A 10,388-nucleotide genomic window follows, 5' to 3' on the forward strand; every position below is an offset into this window, starting at 1 on the left:
CTATCAGAAGGCGGAAACCGCCTACGCTCAGACTCCTGTCTGGGCCATGGCTGATGCTCTGAGAACACAAGGCTGTCGCAGGCCTGATGAAAACAACCACCTGTCAGAAGATGCTTAGACTCATTCACCTTGTTATGACCCTGTACTTATGATGAAAGGTCAAGTTTTGGTCAAACCCACTTCTGAGCTTTTAATTGCTGACAAGATGGTTGCTGCTGTCGGGGAGGATAGATTTATTAATACGTTGACAGGGAAAGTCACGCAAGGAGGACTAGGGAGGCTATATGAGTTACAGGATGTCTTAGATATTTTGCAGAACCTGGGGAGAGCTATTATATACTGTACTCTACCAACTTCTGCCTACAATTGTATTACTAAAGGAGAATTTAAAAAATGTTTCCTTTTTACTACCAATATACAGTTGAAGTCGGAAGTTTACATACACCTTGGCCAAATACATTTAAACTCAGTTTTTCACAATTCCCGACATTTAATCCTAGTAACAATTCCCTGTCTTAGGTCAGTTCGGATCACCACTTTATTTTAAGAATGTGAAATGTCAGAATAATAGTAGAGATCATTATTTATTTAAGTTTTGATTTCTTTCATCACATTCCCAGTGGGTCAGAAGTTTACATACACTCAATTAGTATTTGGTAGCATTGGGTCTTAGGTCAAACATTTCGGGTAGCCTTCCCACAATAAGTTGGGTGAATTTTATCCCATTCCTCCTGACAGAGCTGGTGTAACTGAGTCAGGTTTGTAGGCCTCCTTGCTCACACACGCTTTTTCAATTCTGCCCACAAATTTTCTATAGGTTTGAGGTCAGGGCTTTGTGATGGCCACTCCAATACCTTGACTTTGTTGTGCTTCAGCCAATTCGACACAACTTGTGGAAGTATGCTTGGGGTCATTGTCCATTTGGAAGCCCTATTTGCAACCAAGCTATAACTTCCTGACTGATGTCTTGAGATGTTGCTTCAATATATCCACATAGTTTTCCATCCTCATGATGCCATCTATTTTGTGAAGTGCACCAATCCCTCCTGCAGCAAAGCACCCCCACAACATGATGTTGCCACCCCCGTGATTCACGTTTGGGAGGGTGTTCTTCGGCTTGCAAGCCCCCTCCTTTTCCCTCCAAACATAATGATGGACATTATGGCCAAACAGTTCTATTTTTGTTTCATCAGACCAGAGGACATTTCTCCAAAAAGTACGATCTTTGTCCCCATGTGCAGTTGCAAACCGTAGTCTGGCTTTTTTACGGCGGTTTTGGAGCAGTGGCTTCTTCCTTGCTGAGCGGCCTTTCAGGTTATGTCGATATAGGACTTGTTTTACTATGGATATAGATACTTTTGTACCTGTTTCCTCCAGCATCTTCGCACGGTCCTTTGCTGTTGTTCTGGGATTGATTTGCACTTTTCTCACCAAACCTTCCTGAGTGGTATGATGGCTGCGTGGTCCCATGGTGTTTATACTTGCATACCATTGTTTGTACAGATGAACGTGGTACCTTCAGGCATTTGGAAATTGCTCCCAATGATGAACCAGACTTGTGGTCTATCATTTCTTTTCTGAGGTCTAGGCTGATTTCTTTTGATTTTCCCATGATGTCAAGCAAAGAGGCACTGAGTTTGAAGGTAGGCCTTGAAATACATCCACAGGTACACCTCCAATTGACTCAAATGATGTCAATTAGACAATAAGAAGCTTCTAAAGCCATGACATAATTTTCTGGAATTTCCAAGCTGTTTTAAAGCAGTCAACTTTGTGTTTGTCAACTTCTGACCCACTGGAACTGTGATGCAGTGAAATAATCTGTAAACAATTGTTGGAAAAATTACTTGTGTCTTGCACAAAGTAGATGTCCTAACTGATTTGCCAAGACTATAGTTTGTTAACAAGAAGTTTGTGGAGTGGTTGAAAAACAAGTTTTATTGACTCCAACCTAACTGTATGTAAACTTCTGACTTCAACTGTATATATATCACTTGACCAACACTTCCAAGGCATGTCACCTGTATGCTCCTCAAACACCTGGTCAAAGCTGAGTCACTGTAAAGGGGTTCTTCCAGTCGATGCATTTCTCTGCCAAATAATGAATATGTAGCTGTTTGAGATGGACCTTCAACAATCAAACATAACATGACCTTCATTCTTTACTCATCTTGTTTGCCAGAGATGTGTTACTACTGATAAGTGAGTCTGTTTCGTTATTGCCAGGGCCCTGTCCAGAAACAACCCCTCCCAATTCATCAGGCACTGAGCCAGTGTCCAAAAGTTGAGTCTTCAGGCACAATAAAGAGGCTGTTCCCATGCAGTGTCACAGACAGACTGTTATTTCCTGCCATGGTAGTGTTGTCAAGCTGGATGAACATTCAAGCAGTCCCACTGTGAACTTTGGATCGCTCGGCTTAGTAGGGTATGGCTATAGACCGTAAGCCATTCAGACATCCAAAGATGGAAGGGGAGAGGAATGACTGGGGAAAACTGCTACTGTGTACATTCAGTTCTGATGAAAGTGGAGTATTTTTGAAGGCACTGGTTGTGTGTTGCCATATCATACAAGTATGATAAACAGTGGATTCAGATGAGGTCATGGTGGAAATGGAAGACACTGGAAGATCAGATTCTCAACCAGGTCAGTTTTTGATCAATCCTGGCAAAACTAGAAACAGGAAGTGAAAACGCACACTGCAGTCAGATAAACTCTCTCAATACAATGATTGTAATGATCTCATGAGTGATTTTCATTCACAGCTATAATACTGTGAGAAAAGGTTGGTTAGAGATATGTAATAAAATATAATTGTTATTCTCTTTGTTCATTTCGGCCAAGCATTCCCTCTCTCTGTGGTCTCAGGGTTGTGAATAATCCTTATCTGAGAGAGGCGGGGAAGAGTGCTGTGGGCAACACCATCCTGGGCAGAGGGGGTGTTTGACACGGTGTGGGTAAGGACCAGGAAGGTGGTGAGAAGGCAGGGTAAGGTTGCCTAGAGGCAGGTGAACATGCCTGGTTGGGAGGGGTTCCCCTCCAGGGGCTTCTCTCTGGGGGTCTGCAGGGAGATTGTCCACAGCAATCCTGGAGGAGGTCAGGGAGAAGTAGGAGGAGAGGAGGCACCAAGAGGAGGACAGAGAGGATGGGCTGAGGAGGGTCAGCTGGAGATGGAGGAGACAGGGGAGGGAGAGAAGGCCACAGAGGAGTCCACGAGATGGCAGAAAGGGAGATACACAGATGAGAAATCAGACAGTGAGTAAAACACTATACTATACCTAAAGTACTCACTGAATAAGTAGTTTTATGTGATGTCTAAATATGCCCATCAGTTGTCAAATGAGACAAACAATATATACTGTATGTCTGCCAGTATTTCCTCAATATGTGAACATTGTAAAGAATGGAATGTAAAAATACATTGTACTTAGACATCTTGTGGTTCAACAGTAGGTCTGGAAAGCAGACCTTGCTGACTTCCTGATTACCTTTATACCTACTACAGTCCAAAAGACATTCATATCTTCAACTATTTATTTTTATTATGGACTGCCAATTATTGTCCATGTCCATCAGGGCCACACCAGGCATAAGTCTCTTAGGGGGCCCCTGACCCAAAAAATTGTGCTGAGAGTTAGAATAGAAGAATACACTAGGTGCAATTTAGAAATTTGGTTGTGCATCAGCAGCGGTTTTCTTATGTCAGTCACTATCAATCAAATTAGCCATGTCAAGCGAACAATTTTTAGATTGGTAAATTAGGCTAGCTAGCTACCTTAACTTGTGGTAATCATGGCTGAATACCAACCGGGCATGCAAGGTATGTGCCCAGGGGCCCTGACCTCCATGGGGCCCTCATTGATTTTGTTAATCATGCTCACTCAGATATCATTAACATGGCATAAATCTTGGCAAAATGTGTAGAATTACAGGAGATTAGCTTTAAAATGGAAAACATTTCTCTCCACCCCATGGAAAATTGGATAGAATTGAAGGAAAGTTGCTGTAAAACTTCACATTTGTTCTCTCTGCCCCATGGCAAAATTTGTAGAATTGCATGAAATTTGTTATGAAATTGCTAAACTTCTCTTCGCCCCATTGCAAAAGGTTTAGAATTGCATAAAGCTTGCATTAAAAATGCAATAATTAATTTACTTTAACTTACATTTTTCCCTCAGCCGCAAGAGGGGGACCACTAAAATGTTTTGCCTGCGAGGTGGGGGGTGGGGCCCAACAAAATCTTAAGGCCCCCAAAAGGATAGGGCCGGTCCCGATGTCCATGGACAAATACTGTATCATCAGTTTTAGGTATCTCTGAACTGAACTGGATGGAAATGTATCATTACTGGCTCGTTACTGTTTGATATAACCTTGTTATATCTTGTTACCTTGTTTGATAGAACTTATCTGCATGAATACAACACATTATTCACATGATTTGTTTTTAATGTATGATCGATTTTCTGTTATTAACGTGAAAATAATTATTATAGCCGCAATCCCTACTTCTGAAAATAGCTCTGATTATCACAAGGTACAGTGTGTGTGTGTGTGTGTGTGTATATATAGCTGCCATTGATTACCACACTTGACTGTTGCCAAGGCTACACTGGGGCAAAACACTGGCTGTAAAAAGCTATTGCCTCAAAGGCTGTCCTGTGTGTCCTCCTGATTTTGTTTCCTTGTATGCAACATTTTGAAAAGTGATTCCTTTTCCAGGACAAAGTCCAGAGATGAATGACATGGGCAAGGGATTTAACACTTTTTGTACATATAGGATTACAGATCGGGAACTCATGTTTTAGGATTATTTATAATCACCATTACAATAAGTTGTGTGGAAGCAGAACATATCAGGTGAAACATATGGAGTGTTCTTATTGTGTTCTGTTGTACAACATAATGCCCTTGTCTTGCTGTACACATGACTACAGACTGCTTCACTCTGACGTCCCATATTAAAATGTTATGATGAAAATGAGAAAAGACCAATTAAAAAAGGATTTATTAAATAATTGTTTTACAAAGGTATTTCAGAACACCAGAAACTAGGCCTATTATTATTGACACAAATAAGACCAGACATAATCAGTCGCTTTCCATTTCATAAAGTCTCATAGAAACCTTTTCACACAAGTCAACATCAGAATAAATTGCACAAACATGTTTCATTGCCTGTTAGCAAGACGTCTTCAACTACTGGTGAAGGGAGGAAGATAAGTCTTCTGTGCATGTACATGTCAGCAGCACAATCATAGAAACATTATTACATTTAATAAATAACGGAGAATCAAGTAAAATGCATAATCAAAATGACTGACAGATAGGCAATGTACAGTATGTGCAACTGTACAGTATTTTTGACAGTCCCTAACTTCAAACTGGTCATTGATGTTGTCCTACATTGTTTTTTCTCTTTCAGATTCCCCTCCAGGAGGGTAAAAAGGCTGCGCCAGGATTCTCTGGCACTTCCTGAACTTCCAAATTCCTCTACACAGCGAGTCGTAGATCCTCTGCCAGGAGTCTAGCTCTGTGCGCCACAATGCCGCTCTGGCACGGATGAGCTGGGAGAACTCACTCTTGCTGCCTTTGGCCAGGCACACACTGTCTTTACAGATAAAGAAAACATCCAAGCCAATGAAGAGGGCGTTGAGAGTGATAAAACCAGCCCGCGCAGAGCTGGAGAGGGCTAGTGGGGTGCCTTTGGCAACCTGTCCAATGTCTGGGATGTCCCCTGCCAGCTTGGGTAGGTTTCGTGCTGCTTTGCCTTCCTGGAGCGCCAACTTACCAGCGCTTACAATCAGATCTTCCTTTGCAAGGGCCTTAACACTCAGAGCCGAGGCACAGTCCACTATGGAGTCGATGCCTTTTCCAATGGCCCCGGCTGTGGCAATCACCTTCCCTGCCCCCAGCACGCCGCCCACCCTGCTCTGACCTAGGATGGGCTCCATATTAGTGGCCACATTCTCCAGAGACTCCTGGAGACTCTCCACGTCCTCCATGAAACTCTGGAAGACTTTACTGGCTTTCTTCTCATGGATGCTATTGACCTTCATCTCTGTGATACCAGTGGCTAAACTGTTGACCCCACTGGTGACCCCCAGGCTGACCCCTGTAATGGTGAGAGCCAGTGACACCCCAGCAGTAACAGGGGATAGAGCTAAGCCCACGATGGATAGGATCCCTCCAGCTACCCCCACTGAGCTGCCTGCCACACTGGAGATCTTAGCCCCCAGCTTCATCCTGTCCAGCTGCACAGCATTCTCCTCCAGATCGGTCAGAAACTGCTCCATCCTGGGTCGGCGCTGGCTGAACCGGCCAATGAAGCGCTGAGCAGCCTCTTGGAACATGAATGTTAGTCTGAGGTGCTGGTCCATCCTGACAGAGGGGAGACAGATTCAACATATATTTACTGTCTACCAATAAAATACAAATATCAACAGAAGTTTAAAGACAACAACCAAACTAACCTTACCTGATATCATTCAACTGATTCAAATGGTCCATCATCTTTTCTATGGACTTTTCACTCACATCACCAAGGTTGACCACAGGGATGTCATTCTTCTTTTTCCAAAACAGCATTTGACTGATGGAGCTACTGTAATAATGCATATTAATTTCAACATTACATTATATTCATTACATTTATATGTGGATTTTGAATCACATAAGCCAAAGAACCTTGTCAAATGACATCTGAGAAGGACAAAAATGAAGGAAAATAGTACAACTATGCTAATATAAATTATGATATTAAAACAGTGTTTTAAGTTTACTCCCAAGCTGTTGTCTGATCTGTAATCTACAAGGGAAAAAATGGACATCAAGTGTTTGTAAAATGGCAATAAAGAACATTACATAAGTTAATGTTGAAGCAATTGTGATGGTAGCTCCACTTACACTATGTCCATCCTCTTACAGAGCTGCTGGCTGATTTGTGTGTATCTGTCCAGCTGGAGGGCCAGCACCTCTACATTGAGGAGGCTGGGCATAAAGAAGGCCTTAGCATCCCTCTTAAAGTAGATGAGGAGAGGGCAGGATATTCTGGCAGCAGTGATGACAGCCTGAACACTGGCAGGGCTCGTCCCCTGAGGCAGACAGAAGAACCTGTTCTCCTCAAACACCAACAGACAGGTGACCGCCAGACACTCCACAGCATTCAGGAAGTAATCCAGCTTCTCCAGGCCTCCCAGAGTGTCCTTTAGTACAGCCCCCAGCTCCTTCTCCAGCTCCTCACGCCTACTGTCTGCAGTCCCCTGGGTCAGACCGCTCCATACGAACTCCCCAAACGCCTTGGCCTTGGTCTCAGAGTTACGGACATGGTCGAACTTAAGGTCAATTCTGTCTGCCCTCTGCTTGATGTCCCTCATCATTTCCAGTTCTGTCTCCCTCTGAAGGGCCCATTTGGAATGCCTGTCACAGAACTCCCTCACTGTGTGAATGTTGCTGAGGGTGTCAGAGATGTACTGGCCCAAGAGCTCCCTTGTTAACTCTGATCTGGAAGAAAAGTAGGCTTCAGTCAGGAGCGTCACTATTGAATTCAGGATAATCAGTATATACAATTACAAAGTTGTAGATTTAGAGTGCCTATCCACCAACTTTACCCTTTTATTGAACTACCTTTATTGAATACCTTGGATTCTTTGTCAACATTGCCCTCTGCTGTCAATTTAAAGTAGCCCAGCAACACTCTCCTTTCTGCCCCAGTTATTAAACCTCTTAGATGTAAGGTCCCCTGTTTAGGTTCTAGTTCTGGTACTGGTTCCGACCGACATTTTTGATTATAAATCGATCTGAGCCTGTGTGATGTAGGATGAGAAAACTGAAACCACTTGAAGCTAGGATGTCCGTCCTACCATTTCATTCGCTCTTCCGACTGTCCATCAACCCCTGAACCCTACATCACAGCCACTGACAAAGCACATGCCTGCAATAGTTAAGTCGTAGTGAAGCAAGAGAGAGTGGTTTCATCATGGTAGCACATTCAGAGATCAAATAATATCCATAAATCTAAAATAATGTATAGATTAAAAAATACTTAAAAATAACACGTTCTGTTTGTCATAGAGGGCCGGGATTGATATGAGATGAAAGGGGAGTTCCTAACAAGTTCAGGAAGCCAAGCTACAGCAGACAGTTTGATCAAGAGAGACCTTGCAAAAATATGCATTTTCTCTAACACTAAACATACAAATATTTAATTTACAGTTATAAGGAAGGTGAAATCTTATAGTTAGTCATTTTTTAATATGATTATGCTATATTTAGAAAGCATTTGTAACTTCAAGCCATATTCATACGATTTTGTTGAACAGGAAATACATCATAAAAATATTAAATATTTGTACTGTGAACTTGAGCTTGTGTCCTGAAAATGCAGCATTACTAGTTATTTTTTTATGGCCCTCATGATACATAATTACATTTGGGGATTAAGTTAACGTTTTCGATTACATTTAGTTATCTGGTTAATAGTCTCACCGTGACATGACGCTCTCCCTGTGTTTGGACATTTCCTGGTTTGGTTGATATCGTTACTGAACAGTGTTGCCTTGTCCCCAAGGCATGTCCAATGGAACTGTGGATAATTCAAAAGAAAAATCACAGCCATTACATTTCTATTCTGATACACATTTAGAAACAGGATTCACATACATCACATAGCTACATGGGCAAACACAGTGATTCATTTGTACATCGGGAGGTCCCGGGAACACAGTGAGCGCGAGAGCCTAACTTTCTAGACATCAGTGTACAGCAACAATTTCAGACGTCACTGCACAACACCCGCCATATGCATATAAACACACTCAGCTGGAAGGTTTACAAGACCCGAATCAATGTAGTAGCAGAACAAATATCACAATATCCTAATATTATAACTTCAAATAAAATAAATCAATATAGGCTACAGCAGAACACACATATGATAATATATAGGCCTATACATATTCGGATTAATTTCACAGTACAGAACAAGTTTGTAAAGGACAACAGTTTTCCTACCGTAGTTTTCAAAACCTCCCACAATGACTCTCCCCATGTCAAGTCCATGTATCTCCTGACAGTCCATTTCTTGCTCAAAACCATGAACGAGCCTGTGCCTATGACGTTTAGTCTCGTTCTAAAGCTGTTCGGAAGACTCTGGCGGTATAGTCTATTTTTTTCCATTTTGAGTGTTATAACTATAACCTGGGTGTCGTCTTTAGCCGTGTCTGCAAGGCTACCAACAAATGAGCCTTGGTTCGGGCATGTTCAGAAACCTTTTTTTCTGAGGGCTCTCTTCAGAGGCAGAGGATGATACTGTACATTCCACCCACACTTTTGCTAGCTAGTATTATCCCTCCAGTCGTTTCTAGACCCAAACACCCTACCTTTTTGCATGTTGTACAGCCCAAATTTGAATTCTGCATGACAAGCCAGGTGTTATACGTTTGCTTGTTCTTGCACTGCAAATTGCACCTGCTCCGAGCACTTCTACGGTGGATTTATAAAGTAACAATAACCTTATGTACCCATTATCTCTTGAAGAATATAACTTACTGCTTCATTAGCTTAGTTGCACTCTTGTACCCCATCAACACCCAAAATATAAGCTTGTTTTACTCTAATGTTTACAAACAAAGTAAACGTAAACAAACACTATACATTTAATACATAGTTAAAACTATAATTTTGATATCATGGATGGTCAGTCCTTGCATCCATAGGTCTGTCTGTGAATTTAAGAGTGATTACAATCTCCAATTCCATCCTTCAGTTTTAACCTGAAACAGGGGCGGGTAAAATGCTTTGTTATTGTTTCAACTGTTTCATTTGTGTAAAGAAATATGGATGTATAAAGCTCACTCACCTTGACAAAGAGGGTGAATGCTGTTCAGTCTCCCTACACCGGAATGTTGTCTTCTCAGTTTCGTTTCCCTTACTTCACCAAACTCAACATTGAGCTATGATAAGAACGCTTGGACACGTCACCACCACTCCTTTGAATGGCGAGAAAGAAACGCCCAAAACAGAGCAAATCCTTTAGTAAACAAATCTGTTGCGTGGAACAATATTGTGGATTATTTACTTACATGTAAACTAATTTTTAAGTTTTATTTGGAAGGATGGCGAGACTAAATGAAATGTTCGGTAAAATCCTAGCGACTTCAGAGGGTATCTGACACATGTAGTAACCATTTCAGACATATGTTGTATGTTACCTGTAAAATAAATATAAGGTCATGTTTATATCCCATGTAAAGCAAGTGAACAGCAAGCCTGGTTTAAAAAAAACTATTAAAGCAACATCTCATGGTACAACGCCTCTCACTCATGTGGCCTACTTTAGTGTGTATGTACTAACATGTATGGGTAACTGATAGATCAACACACTACATGTTGA

General features: G+C 41.8%; 1 protein-coding gene and 1 long non-coding RNA gene across 4 annotated transcripts; one reads left to right on the forward strand and one right to left on the reverse strand.

Annotated features, from left to right (window-relative positions):
• The first annotated feature begins 2,345 nt into the window (after positions 1-2,345).
• Positions 2,346-5,538, forward strand: LOC121841092. The gene is made up of 3 exons (XR_006080119.1): positions 2,346-2,644; positions 2,867-3,253; positions 5,421-5,538. It is a non-coding gene; the product is annotated as an uncharacterized LOC121841092 (long non-coding RNA).
• On the reverse strand, positions 4,987-9,989 carry LOC112234096. Of its 3 annotated transcripts, none has more exons than XM_024402087.2 (5): positions 9,855-9,989; positions 8,483-8,579; positions 6,902-7,498; positions 6,474-6,599; positions 4,987-6,376 (listed from the first exon to the last, which is right to left on the reverse strand). In XM_024402087.2, exons 2-5 carry the CDS (start codon positions 8,512-8,514, stop codon positions 5,398-5,400), a joined length of 1,734 nt encoding a protein of 577 aa, XP_024257855.1. In that variant the 5' UTR covers positions 8,515-8,579; positions 9,855-9,989; the 3' UTR covers positions 4,987-5,397. The 3 variants fall into 3 exon arrangements, with proteins under 3 accessions (XP_024257855.1, XP_042163275.1, XP_042163274.1); XM_042307341.1 differs by having other exon boundaries at positions 7,858-8,579; positions 9,855-9,913; XM_042307340.1 differs by lacking the exon at positions 9,855-9,989 and adding an exon at positions 9,008-9,826.
• Between the last annotated feature and the right edge of the window lie 399 nt (positions 9,990-10,388).

This window comes from Oncorhynchus tshawytscha, linkage group LG27 (assembly GCF_018296145.1).
Source record: "Oncorhynchus tshawytscha isolate Ot180627B linkage group LG27, Otsh_v2.0, whole genome shotgun sequence".
NCBI classification, from domain to species: domain Eukaryota; kingdom Metazoa; phylum Chordata; class Actinopteri; order Salmoniformes; family Salmonidae; genus Oncorhynchus; species Oncorhynchus tshawytscha.